This window comes from Girardinichthys multiradiatus, chromosome 8, assembly GCF_021462225.1.
Source record: "Girardinichthys multiradiatus isolate DD_20200921_A chromosome 8, DD_fGirMul_XY1, whole genome shotgun sequence".
In the NCBI taxonomy this organism is placed as follows: domain Eukaryota; kingdom Metazoa; phylum Chordata; class Actinopteri; order Cyprinodontiformes; family Goodeidae; genus Girardinichthys; species Girardinichthys multiradiatus.
In genome coordinates, this window is record NC_061801.1 from 36,036,457 (window position 1) to 36,050,236 (window position 13,780).

General features: G+C 39.3%; 1 protein-coding gene across 3 annotated transcripts in view; it reads right to left on the bottom strand.

The window, feature by feature from the left end:
- Nucleotides 1-13,780, bottom strand: part of igsf9a (immunoglobulin superfamily, member 9a) — a 93,037-nt gene that overhangs the window by 37,254 nt on the left and 42,003 nt on the right. For all 3 annotated transcript variants that reach the window (XM_047372602.1, XM_047372603.1, XM_047372601.1), the window contains exons 6-8: nt 11,877-11,988; nt 5,528-5,669; nt 1,023-1,168 (exon numbers count right to left, since the gene is read on the bottom strand). In XM_047372602.1, coding sequence (XP_047228558.1) covers nt 1,023-1,168; nt 5,528-5,669; nt 11,877-11,988 — 400 coding nt within the window. The remainder of the gene's footprint in view (nt 1-1,022; nt 1,169-5,527; nt 5,670-11,876; nt 11,989-13,780) is intronic.

A 13,780-nucleotide genomic window follows, 5' to 3' on the forward strand; every position in this document is an offset into this window, starting at 1 on the left:
AAAGTTGGCGTTAACACCTCAGCTCTGCTAGTTGCTGAAGGAACTTAGATTTAGCAGTACAGATTTCTCTTGTCATTACTTCCCTCCGTGCATCTTCCATCCCCTTCTTCCTTTGCCTCAACCTTCCCTCTGTCCATCCTTCTTTGTCTCTTCCCCTTCCTCCTGCCTTCCTTTCTCCCTCCTTAACTCCATCCTTGCTTCCTTCTTACCCTCCTCCCTATTTTCTTTTCTTTTTTCTTTTTCTTCCTTCCTTTCTTCCTACCTATTTTCTTTTCTTTTCTTCCTTCCTTCCTTTCTTCCTACCTACTTTCCTCCCTATGTCTTTTCTTATCTTTTCCTTCCCTTTTTTCCTCCTTCCATCCTTCCTTCTTTCCTTCCTACTTACTTTCCTCCCTATTTTCTTTTATTTTCCTCCTACCTTCCTTCCTACTTACTTTTCTCCCTATTTTCTTTTCTTCCTTCCTTCCTTCCTTTCTTCCTACCTATTTTATTTTATTTTCTTCCTTCCTTCCTTTCTTCCCACCTTTCTTTTCTTTTCTTCCTACCTATTTTCTTTTCTTTTCTTCCTACCTTTCTTTTATTTTCTTCCTACCTATGTTCTTTTCTTCCTACCTTTCTTTTCTTTTCTTCCTACCTATTTTCTTTTCTTTCTTTCCTTCCTTCCTACCTATTTTCCTTCCTTCCTTCCATCCTTCCTTCCTTCCTCCCGATCGACACACAGTAAAAACAGTGACATTAAAGCCAGCTAAGCACAGCCACCTTCTGGTTGTAACTCAGTGGGAACAGAAACCCGCTGCAGACCTCCAAACCTAAATTTAAATCATTGGTCTGGCAGGCTGAGTCTTTTTTTTCATTTTTTTTACTTAGTGATATCAACAAAATTGTTTCTCTCTTTGATTACCTCCACAAGCAGCACCTTAAGTTTCAGGTTATTTTATCAAAATAATAATTTAAAGCCTGCGGTGAGTTTTTTCTGTCGTGCAGTTGCGACCAAGCAGCGACTAGCGAAGAATGTAACGTACGCATCACTGTTAGGATGGCCCAGGCTGTCGGTGGGGTCAGCAGCCCATTGGTTGGATTGCAGGTGTAGTTCCCAGAGTCCTCTGGCACTAAAGCGGAGATGTGCAGAGTTCCATCCACCTGGATTCTCACACGTGACTTTAGAGACCTGCAGACCACACACAGGAAATCTCAGTCACAACAAGCATAAACCTGCTTTATTTAAATAAAGAGAGGAATAAACTCAAATAAAAATTAAAATCCCAACATTGGAGTTTTGTTTATGTCTGAAATGAATAATAGATAACTTCCTGAAAAAACAAAAAAATGTGAGCGGCGTCAGGTGGAAGGAATACAAAGATTTATCAGTAGCTACAAAAAGCATTTTAATCTCATTTAACGATGCTGTTTTATTTTATTACTCCATCAGTCAGTCTCAGACAGCCTGACAGAGTCACTGCAAGTCTTCTCCAGAGGAACAAACCGCAAGAAGCAGAAGACACCAAGCTGATGGTGAGAAGAAAAGGTGTGAACAGAACCATCCCAGTTCCCCCTGCTCCTCCAGTCACAGCTAAGTACTGTTTTTTTTTAATTTTCCCAGCAGCAGCAGGACTGTGTGGAATCACGTGTAGCTGTCCTGCCTGGTAGTAAATCTCCTGTGGTCAATGTGCCGTTACACCACTGAGGCAGATCCACAGAGGAGGAATGGCTGCCATTTCCCATCCTGCTCTGTGAGTTGACCCCCTCTGGTTCCCTGTGCAGACACCGGCTGTAGTGTTGAGCAAACAGGAAGGGTGTTGTTCTTTTGCAACTTTCCAATTTTGAAACAAGAGGACAGAATGAGTTCAAAACAAAAGGTTTTTCCATCACATTTAGGGACGGATATCAATGCATCTTGGATCAGAATGGTGCTTTAGATTCATAGATGTTTGACAAATGTAAGCTTCCTCCCTTTGTCATTCTCTCCTTCCTTACATTTTTTTGTATTTCTCTCCTTGCTTCCTCCCCTCCTTGCCGTTTTATTTACTTTCTTTCTTTCCTTTTCCTTCATTATTCTAAGTTTCTTACATCTCTCCTGCCTTCTTTGCTTCCTCCTTTCCAAAGATTTTCTTTCTTTCTTTCTTTCTTTCTTTCTTCCCTCCTTCCTTCTTTTCTTCTGTCTTTCATTCTTTCCTCCCCTTTCTCACCTCCCTTTCATCTTCCATTCTCTGGTTGATTTTTACCTTCTTTTAGTGTTCTCATCCCTCTATCCAACCCACCTTTCTTCCTTATGTTCTTCTTCTTTTCTTCCTCCCCTCTTTCCATTTTCCATCCTTCCTTTCCCTCATTTTCTTCCATTGTTCATTTCTTCTGTCTTTACTTTCAGTCTTCATTCTATCAGTCCTTCCTTCTGTTATTTTTTCCTTGTTTTCCACCCCTCCTTCCTTCCTTCCTTCCTTCCCTCAGTCTTTTATTTTGCCTTTTTCTTAGCTCCTTGTTCTTCCACCCTTACTTCTGTCCTCCTTCAGTCCTTTCTTCCAACCATTCTGTCTTCCATTTTTCTGATCTTTCTTCTTTTCTTACTTCAGATCTTCCTTCCATTTTTGCTTTTTTTCCTTGTTTCTTTTCATCTGTTCTTCCTTTCATTCTGTTTTTTCCAAAAATTTGTATCCTACCTTGTCAGCTTCAGTCCTTTCATCTTTTTTCCTGTTTTTCCCTCCTTCCTTTTCCCTTTTTAGGCTTCTAAAAGCCTAAACGGGGAAATCAGATGTAAAAATAAGATGTAAAAAACATAAGGACCACATTCAAACAGAGGAAAAATAGAGAAAAACTGGATTTCAAGTCTGACCCTAACACATAGCACCTTAAGTATTTTTTAAATGAACTTCCAAAATAGTTAATTTTCTAGAATTAGTGAGATAATTAAATCATCTTCATGTTTTGAACTCAGCTATTACCAGCTATTTCCTGCACATCAACTCCAAATGCCCCTCCAAATTATTCACCTCATTAAAATCCTGTAGAGTATTAACCTGAGCACAACTGTAATGAGTCGTGGTGCGTTCAATGGAGAAATGCTAACGACGAGATCAAATTGAAAATTAGTCCACCCCCATCTGCTCATCTGACCTTCTCCTCACCACCGTATTCAGAAAGCAGCTCAACTGGCTGCTGAATGACAAACGCTGGCAATCATGATCCATTTACACCCAGACTCGAATCCACTATCTGCCAGTTAAACATTTCCATCAGACAAACTTGTTCGTTGCTTTACATTTTCACTTTATGGAAACAGACCAGAGAACATCAAAATTTACTTGGAGTTCAAACTCAAAATGTATGTCAACATCCATAACTTCATAAAACTCCTGTAATTTATTCCAATTATTATATTTAGTATTAACTGTTTTAGTAATAAAGATGGCAGTGAAAAAGTTAGCACCCTTACAGATTTCTTCTGTTTCTGCTTTTTTTTTAGATAATCAAAAATGTTAATATCACACAAAGACAACTTGAGAAAATACAAAATATGGTTTTTATTTTTAAGGGAAAAAACACTGATTCTATCTGAAAAAGTAATTGCTTCATTTTAAATCATAAATTAACTGCAGTTAACCACATAAAAAAAAAAAAACTGAGTTCAGTGTCACCAGTCACACCAAGGCCTGATTACTACCAGATTTGTGGAATCACTTAATTGTATAAATATGACCATTCTGACTACATAAAGTAGGCTCAAAGATCAGGATAAGATTATGCCCGACCTAAAGAAATCCAGATGTGAGAAACAGTCGTTAAGACCTATCAGTCTAGAAACAAAATGAGAGCCATTTTTCACAAATGGAGGAAACATTGAACAATGAACCTTCCAAGGAATGGCAATCCTACCAAAATTATTCGATGACTCATCCAGGAGGTCACAAAAGAACCCAAAACAACACCTAAAGCTCAAAGTTAAGGTCAAGAGTTCATGATTCAACAATAAGAAAGAGGCTGGGCAAAAGTGGCATTCACGGGAGAGCTTCTAGGCCAAAACTACTGCTGACCAAAAAGAACACAAAGGCCTGTCTCACATCTTCCAAAAACCACATTGATGATCCCAAAGGCTTTTTGGGAAATATTCTGTAGATTGATGTGTGCATCCTGTTACATCACACCTGACATAAAACTGAAACAGCATCTCAGAAGAAAACCTCATAGCAACAGTCAGACATGTTGGTGGTAGTGTGATGGTCTGGGTCTGTTTTGCTGCTTCAGGACCTGGAGAACATAACTGGTGGAGCCATGAATCCTGCTCTCTACCAGAAAATACTTTATTGGGATTTTATCTGACAGATCAACAGAAAGTAGTGCAGTAACATAGAGGCCCACGATAACTCTAGAGGAGCTGTAGGGATTCATAGCTCTGGTGGGAGGATTTGGAGAGGCCTGGGCTGTCTAGATGCTCAAAACAGCGTGAGACATAGCCCAAATGTTTGTTACAAATACGACTCAGCACATGCATAATTTTCTGCTTCCACAATAAAATAACCAAAAACTTCTATAAGCAAAGTTTCAGTCACTTAGAAGAAACATTCAGGACATCCAAGCGAGTCCAGCAAGCCCCTAGGATTGTACCTACAGAATCATCTTGCCACCAGTCCAGTAATTGAGCAACACTGACACACACAGTGAGGCAAAGAGCTTTAGACAGCAGAGGGCCAACAAAGAAGCCACAAACATCAACAATAGAAATTCTCCAAGAAGTACACAGATGGACAGCAGAAAACCAGTGGTTGTTTTCTTTGATGGACTCTTCTTTTGACATTTGGAGAAGAAAAGATGAGCAGAACAACGAGTGCTTTGTGGTGAAGTATCCTGATACAATCTAAGGGAGTGGTTTTGGTCCCAATTCTGCCCAAAAAAGAGTGGGTTCTAAAGTCCTCCCACCTTCTTCTAGGAACCCAGGAATATTTGGTGTTGATTTTTCAGGCCTCATAAGATTAGAACATTGATATTTTGAACCGATGGTAAGGAGACTCCCTAGATCTTAGGTCCAGTCAGGATCTGTGGTTAGAAAGCAAGCTAAAATCAGAGCCTGCTTGGATCAACTCCAAGCTCTAAAGACAAGAATGGGTCACCATAAGTCAGGTTCATCCCAGAGAATTAGAAAAAATAAGAAAAACAGGATTAATGCTAAAAATATTGACCCTTCACATGAATTTATTGTATTTTCTAATTAAATCCTTGAAACTTCTGACATGTTTTAAATAATTCTTTAACTTGGAAGCTCACAAAGAATCCTTTTCATGGCACAGGAGGGACAGAAAGAAAGTTATAATCACAAAAACCACTAATCTCTCATGCCAAAATGGAGGAAAGGTTTGTCATCTAAACTCTGTGGATCAGCACATGAACCAGCCTTTAGGAAATGTTTTTATGGATTTGCTTGGAGCAGCTTTTTTGTGGATCTATCACATAAAAATACAGACATTAAATACTGAGGGCAACCAAATGCATAATCAGTTGCCACATCTAAATGGCACAGATAAGAAACTGCTCCACCTACTCTATATGATGGACGTTTTCTCCACCTTTCTGCCATACGTATGTCATGTTAGGAGGGTCGGCCACCGCCTGGCACTGCAGCAGTGCATTCTGGGACATGTTGAGGGTCATGTTTTCAGGAGGAACGATGATGACAGGTGGACCTAAACAGAAGCAAATGACAGGTTTAGACAAATTAATTTCCTCTTTTATGTCTTTTATTTAAAAAATGCTCATAATAACAAATCACTGCTTTTTAATCAATTCACCTTTTAAAGAAAAGCTGATTGGTATGAACTCTGTCAGGATGGCACAAGATGATCAACTCTTTGATCGTGGACATTGAGAGAGTGTACTCAATAAGAACCTAGGTGTTCACCAGGACCTACAACACAGATGTTCTGTGCAGGAAGGGTCAGAGCAGAGGAAACTGCTCTGTTTTGAAGTGACAGGGGCACTTCTGAAGACCTTTTATGACCCTGTGGTCGCATCAGCCATTCTGTACTGTGTGGTCAGCTGGAGCAGCAGCATCACAGACAGGTAGAGGAAGAAGCTGTACAAAGCCATCAGGAAGTCCATTTCTGTCCTGGGCTGTCCTCTGGACACAGTGCAGGAGGTGCTGGACCATGAGTAACACCACCGGCAGGATGACCTGTCAGCTCTGGAGAGCAGCTTCAGTGACAGATTTATCCAACCTTGGAAACATTCTGCAAATCTTTCCCTTCTGCTGCTATCAGGCTGTACAATGGACAACTCTGAATCTATTATTACTTCTACCATAGACTTTACAGTGTGTTTATAGCCATATTATATATAGTCGTATATTACTCTAGTGTATTTTTGTAATCCTTGTTTTATGTTTATTATGATTTTTTAATTGAAACCATTTTCTGGTTTGTTCTATAGTTCTTTTGAACGTTGCTCTCTGCTGCTGTGGTAAACAATGCAGTTTCCTCTCCGTGGGACTAATAAAGGTTTTCTGATTAACTTTCACTCAAGGTTTACATCTACTCATCAAAAACAAATAAAAACAAGAACAAACAAAAAGGATGATTTTGTAGGTTCTTTATGTACATTTTTATCCCTGAATTCCACATTTTTCTAGGCTTAAATTTTCAGTTAAAATTTTTATTAACAGTTTTTTAGGTAGGAATTAGAAACAATTACAGATGGACGGACGGACGGACGGATGGACGGACGGACGGATGTTTTCTCCCTACTCTGCTCTACCTTTCCAGAGCTGCTCCTTTTGAGATGACAAAAATGTTCTGAAAGCCTAGAATAATGTTTTGTTTTTACAAACCCAAGAAATGAATTAATTGATCTTAAGATCTTCTCTTGTAACAAAAGCTGAATTAAACCTAAATAACTGACTCAGGTACTTTAGTGTCTGTGGTGGAGTAAATAAAAGGCAGATTTCTTTTTAGGCAATGTGAGCTTATTTAAATCTACTGGAGATAAATAAATCAAACGAACTGTTATAGACTGCATACGAAGCTGGAATGAGATCACATAGGTTTAGATCTGTCCTTAAAGTACAATTGTTGTACTGTACTGTATAGGAATCCTTTAACAAATACCAATATCTTTCTGTATATTAATAGTTTTTAGTAAAGTTGTATTAGTGATCCAAGGCTTCCTGTTATATTCCCCACAAAGACTCTTAGCCACTCTTCAAAACGGAAAAATATGAGAAAATGTCTTTCAATATAAGCCGATGTATGTTGATCATAATCAGTCAGGAAATAACTACAAGAAAACCACAACTCTACTAAAGTTGCCTGTATAATAAATATGTTTTAAACAAATGAAATTGTAAAACAAGGCTGGATGAGGATCAAAGTTTATCTTTCCATCACTTATAGTGAGGAAGAAGAGAGGAAGACATGTCTTCAATGTTAATTGTTAGAAAACTGCAGCAAAGAGTGGAATCTTGGGTTCATTGGGTCTCAATAAGAGCCATTAGAAGCCATCTACAGGCCAACCATTTGTTTGTCCTACAATCAGCAAGGATGAATGGGCGGAGTTCATTAAACTGTACTGGGACATTAACTAGGACTGTATGCTTTGGTTGGATGAGAATATGATTGAGCTTTTCAGCAACAAACTCTGTAGGTTTGATGTGAAACGAAGGATGAAGGTGGTGAAACATGCTGTCCATCCACCATTCAGTACAGTATTGGACCTATGAGGCTGCAGGCCTGTTACTCTTCCAAAGGCCTAGTGAACCTTGTTGGAGTTCATGGTATCTTTGAAATACCAGGACATTTTATATAAAACTAAGGCGCCCTCAGACAAAAAAAAGAAAAAAAACGTATTAGGTTTAACTCAGAAATAGGCCAGCAGACCTTCTTCTGTGGTTATCTCAGCGCCGGACCTAAAACCTATAAAAAATCTGTGGCGTTAGCTGAAGACAGGCCTGAAGGAGACCCTGAAGGAGACCCAGTTTAAAAACCTGGAGGGTCTGAGCGAGGTTTGATGACGAACTGACACCTGACAGAGGGAAGATGCTGAGCTGCCCTCTAAGGGACAGAGTGAAACAAGGAGGTGGTGAAACTAATAAAGGGAGAGCAGGCAGACTCACAGGCTGGAAAATACACAAAGACAAGAAGAAAATCAAACCATGATACCTATGGGAAGTGATTATTTGAAAAAAACCGGGTTGGGCCCAAACAGTGACAGAAAGGAGACAGCTGCAACATGACAAGAATTACTTTCTGTTTGTGTGCTTACTGTGAGGGTTTTGTTCTGGTTTTGTCATGTTTCTGGGGCCCTATGCTGACTGTAGAGTTGGAGGAAAAGGTTTAGTGGCTAAAAAATCTTCTCGAGACGAAGTTCAAAGAGCGTTTCATCCATGTTGACCTTTTTACGCAGATGATTCATAAACATGGCAGATCTTGGCTAACTTCTTCTCAGCACCAGCAGTTCCACTTTTATATGTTGGAGGAACTACAGTCATAGGACACCCTATGCCAGCCTGCGTGTTTCTCTAACAAATTTGGACATAGACATTTAACAATGCTTTTAGATATTTTGTATAAATCAGGCTTTTTGAAAATGTAATAAAAAATGCACTTTTTAGTAAGGAAAAGTTAGGACACCCCTACATTTATTCTCATTTAAAATGAGAATGAAGACGATGAAGACTGTAGCAGCTCATGGGTCTGGTTAGGGATTTCAAGAGGTCTCAAAGGGAAATGGACATCAGTCCTTCCACTGTTGGGAAAATAGTCCAAAAGTGGAGGACATTCAAAACAACTGCTAACATGCCCAGGTGTGGCCATCCAAGCAAGTTTCAACCTTAAAGCAGACTGCAAGATGCTAAAAGACGTCTACCAAAACCCAACAGACCTACAGCAGACTCTTGCTACTGTTGATATTGCTAGCCTCAGATAATAATTTTGGCAAATATGACTCACATGCTATGAGGCTAAAGATATTAAACTACATGCCTCTACAATCAGAATGAGCCTGCATAAGTTGAACTTTCAGGGGAGGTCTGCAAGGACGAAAACTTTGCAATCTCATAATAATTATCTATAAGTATCTGTATAAAAATTAAAGCTGAAGCAGAACTGGGTTCCACCAAGGACTGTCTGAGAAGTAAGAAAAAAAAATCCTAGGCCAAGTCAAAGACCTGATCTTCATCTTATCGAGATGCTGCAGGGGGATTTGAAGCTGTTCTTTCTTTCTATGTGAAATGACTAAAGGAGCTACATCCATTAACATTTAATTTTCCTTCCCATAGAAAGGACTCCTGGATCAGTGCTTCTTTGTTCTCTTTGTGTTTCTGCTCTGTTCTCTCAAACCCCCAGACGGTCGTGGCAGATGGCCACTCACACTGAGCCTGGTTCTGCTGGAGGTATCTTCCTGTTAAAAGGGAGTTTTTCCTCTCCACTGTCGCTACATGCATGCTCAGTATGAGGGATTGCTGCAAAGTCAACGCCAGTGACTGTCCACTGTCCACTACATGCTCATCCGGGAGGAGGGAATGCTGCAAGTCACTGACTTGATGCAATCTGCTGGATTTCCTTAGACAGAAAAACTTTTTATTCAATTTGAATAAATAACTGTATCTGACTGCACTGTTCAATTGTTAGAATTAATTGGAATGTATGTACCTGACTTTTGTGAAATGCTTTGAGACAACATGTGTTGTGAATTGGCGCTATATAAATTAACTGAATTGAATTGAATTGAAGATACCCCTCAAACATCTCACAGCTAAACGCGAGGAGTGGGACGAAACTTTCCTCAGACCAATGCCAGAGACTGGCAGATTGCTGCAAGAAACGTCTAACTACAATTAGTAGATTTCATCAGTAGAGGGGAAAACTAGCTATTAGGAGGTAGAGTGTCCTAACTTTTTCCTCACCTAGAAAACACATTTTACTTAATTTTTGGTGTTTAAGCACAATTACATAACTTTCCTTCCCAGAGATAAAAAATGGGATTAGACGTTGACATGTGAACATTTCTAAATGAAAAACTAAATATTGAGTAGAATGTCAGATTTTTTTTAGGTTTTGCTTTACTTCATCTGAGACCAGTTAGGAGGAACATGTGCAGGAATGACCTGAGATCAGCAGCAAACAAGGATAAAACAATGCTGAATTTCGTCATGTAGGTAGAAGGCGGTCTCTGCCAGTGTTGCCAGACCTCGCGAGAAAAGCAAGCCACCACCTCTATGAAAAGAAGTCCAATAGAAGCTCAACGAGCAACCCAACATACTGTGTAAAACAGAGGCCGCTTGTAAACGGTATAGATGTAAACATTTATAATGGCATTATACATAAGCAACAGCAAAATTATGCTAATCACTTTTACCATACAAATTTGTAATAACTTAAATTCTTTGAATAACTTGAATACTTTTAATCTCTGATAAAAAGGAGTCCATTTTGTATACGTAACAGCAAAATTACAGTAAACACAGTCAGCAAAAAAACTTTCTTTAAACTCTGTTTAACAGAAAAGACAATTTACATTTTTCCTATATTTTCCCCATTTGTTTCCCTATTTCCCATTTGTTTCCCCATTTCCCATTTGTTTCCCCATTCGTCAAGGAAACTGGGAGGTGGAAAGGACAAACTACCTACCACTCGGACTTGGCAACACTAGTCTCTGGAATGCCTTAGTGGGAGGTTCCTGGGTGTCGGCAGAGTTTGTGAAAGGCATGATTGGTCAGATCCACTTCTTGCCAAACTCCGCCCAGACCCAAGAGCTCCCCCTATGTACTGCAGCAGCCCCTACTTGCACGTAGGTAAAATACTGCATCTAAATATCGCCACCTCAAAACACGCTGCACTACTCTTGGTTCCATTATTGGAAACTATACGTATGTGTGAGAAAAAATGAGCAAAATAGCTAAATGCTGAGTAAAAACCAACTCCAGTGGAAGGAGGTTTAATACAAACACCTCCAAGTTCAAGAAAAAAGTGAGGTAAATATTTGTCTTTAAAACTAGTCACATGACTACTGCAGAGGACTGTCATGATGTCCTATTTATCTGCAGTGCCAACATGAGAGCTGCTTGCAAAAGGCTAATAAACAGAAGCCTGTCACTCCACCTGCTTTATGTAAAAAAACAACATAATCTCTGAGGCAGTCATTACACATCAGGCTCATAATCCAACATCCGTGATGGATCTGAACATACGCAACAGTTTAGAGGTTACTAAAGGCTTTTAGACTCATATTAGTTGGGATTAATCCACCCGTGTGGGAACGCTACAGGAAACCGCTGCCAAAGCTCAGATAAAATGATTTCTGAAGCCTCGTGAGGATTATTAGTTGTAATGTGACCACTCCGACTGTGAGAGACCAAAATTAAGTTAAACCTGGATGAGACTTCGTGCTAAAATATAGAAAATCTATATAAATATCTCCCTATGCAGTGCGCTGCAGAGCAGATGAGTCCTGGTTCTCCTGAGGAAAGAAATGCGCAGTAGGAGTTGGAGTAGGTGTACAGGAGAAAGTCAGAAATAAATTCCACTGTTTGTTATGCAGAGCTGTGTCGGTGTAATCCAATGTTGCACAGATGCATATTTGCATATTCTTCAAGGTTTTGTCCTTAAAATTTGCTCATTTCTATATTTCCCTTTACAGTCAGTCATGATTTTGGGCAAAATAATAATTTCTTTTAGCTGAAATTAAAATTGCAAAACTTCAAAATGATAATAAAGCCCTTGTTTCGTATTTTGATTTTATTTTTTACATTTTCTTTTGGTTTCAAAGTGAAATAAAATAAGGGTGACTTCCGTTTGAGTTTTAATACAACTGCTTTGTCTGACGCAATAAGGAGAAAATGTAATGGTAAATCAGAGCGTCTTCAGGCACAAAGACATCCAGACAGACAGGCACCAGCTGACCTTTGATCTTCACTTCTGTCACGCTGCTCACGTTTCCCTCAGAGTTGGAGGCGTGGCAGGCATACAGTCCTGCTGATCGTGTGGTCACTGCCGGCAGAGATAGGATTCCTCCCTAGTGTACACGAGCAAACAGAGAAACTCAGATTTTACAGTAAGATGATTTCACATGAGAAGTGTTTAAAAAAGTTATGCACATGAAATATGCAACACTCAGTTCTGCAAGCCAAAAACTTGCTGATATTCAGTGAAAGTCATTATTCTGTCTTCCCATAGAGAGTTTCTTCTGCCAGCGGCTGCAGCACAGATGAATACTTCATTTGGTTGCTTTCTTTGTCCAAGAATGCCAAGATTCTAGCAACCATTAAATTAATTTAATGTACAATAAACAACTTGACACACATTTGTCAAAAGGAATAAGATTGTTCACTCCTGCATCATCATGCAGTATAATCTCACACTAAGAAAAAAAATCCAAACATTCATTTGAATATATTTATTTCCCAGGGAATAAAAATGTTCAGAAATTTGTTTAAAGAAATCACTGATGCCAGAGCTCATGGTATTACTATCAGTTTCTATGAAATAAATTTAACTAAAGCCCTTTACTTTTATATTTTTAGGCACTAGTGGCCTTTATTTTTCACACTTTGAGTGAGTTGACAGGAAGCAGCGTGGAGAGAGGGGGGCATGCAGTGAACATCAATCAACGGGCCGGGCCCTGTGCCACCTCCGCCCCCCACCCTTTACTTTTCCAGGTGTTCAGCAACTTTGATTTTGTAGTCCATTCCCCTTAAGTTTTTTCAAATTTTTGCCATGTTAAAACCACAATCTCCAGTGTCATTTATCAGGATTTTATCTGACAGAACAACATAAAGTTGTGCATAACTCTAAATGGAAGGAAAATAATCGGTGGTTTTCAAAGCTCTAATCTGCTTTGTTGATGAGGCAAATCTAAAGAATTCAGAGCCTGAAAACTCCACTTCAAGCCACAGTAAATTTCAATATTAGAAGTTAAAGTGCTGCCTGTCCTTCAGACTTCAACCTGCAGCTGGAACTGCTAAAAAAAGTAATGAAACCTAATGTCCAACAATAAGGTTTCTTCTGTTGACCAAAATTCACAACTTCAGAGTGAAACAATCCATCCATCCATCCATCCATCCATCCATCCAACACCAATGCCAGCTCATTCTTGAGAATCCCAAGGCGTTCCCAGACCAGAAGAAATACCAGGCTTTGCAAAAGTTTTCATAAATCACAAGCTGAAAGTGGTGAAGAATTGTGATGTGGACAGAAAAGGATGGTGGCATGATGTGCATTTGTATCCGGCCCCCCTGAGTCAATACTTTGTAATACCACCTATTGCTGCAATTACAGCTGCAGATCTGGATTTCTTTTGGGACTGTCTATTTAGCTTCAATCACCTTGCCTCTGACCAGCATCCCTGTTGCTGCTGAAGAAAAGCATCCTAACACCATGATTCTGCCACCACCCTGTTTCACCATGGGGATGATGTGTGTTTAGGGGAATTTGCAGTGTTAGTTTTTTGGCACACATATAGCACTTTGCATGTACTCTAAAAGGTTCAGGTTTGCTCTCATCTGGCCAGAGCATCTTTTTCAAAATGTTACCTGTTTCCCTATGTTAAATCATGAAAAGGTGGACTAATTAGGATACTTCTAAGGGTAGCTGGTTGCAGTGGATTTTATTCAGAGGTTTCAGAGTCAAGGGGGCCGAAACGTAAAACACTTTCACTTCAAATTTATGCTATACAGTAAAACACTGTTAGCAAACAATTAGAAAGTAACAAGTCATATCATTTCTGGTATGATTTGAACATTAATATAAAAATAGATTGATTGTTTGTTCACTTTAGTTTCTGTCATTAAAATTTGGCGAGTCAAAGC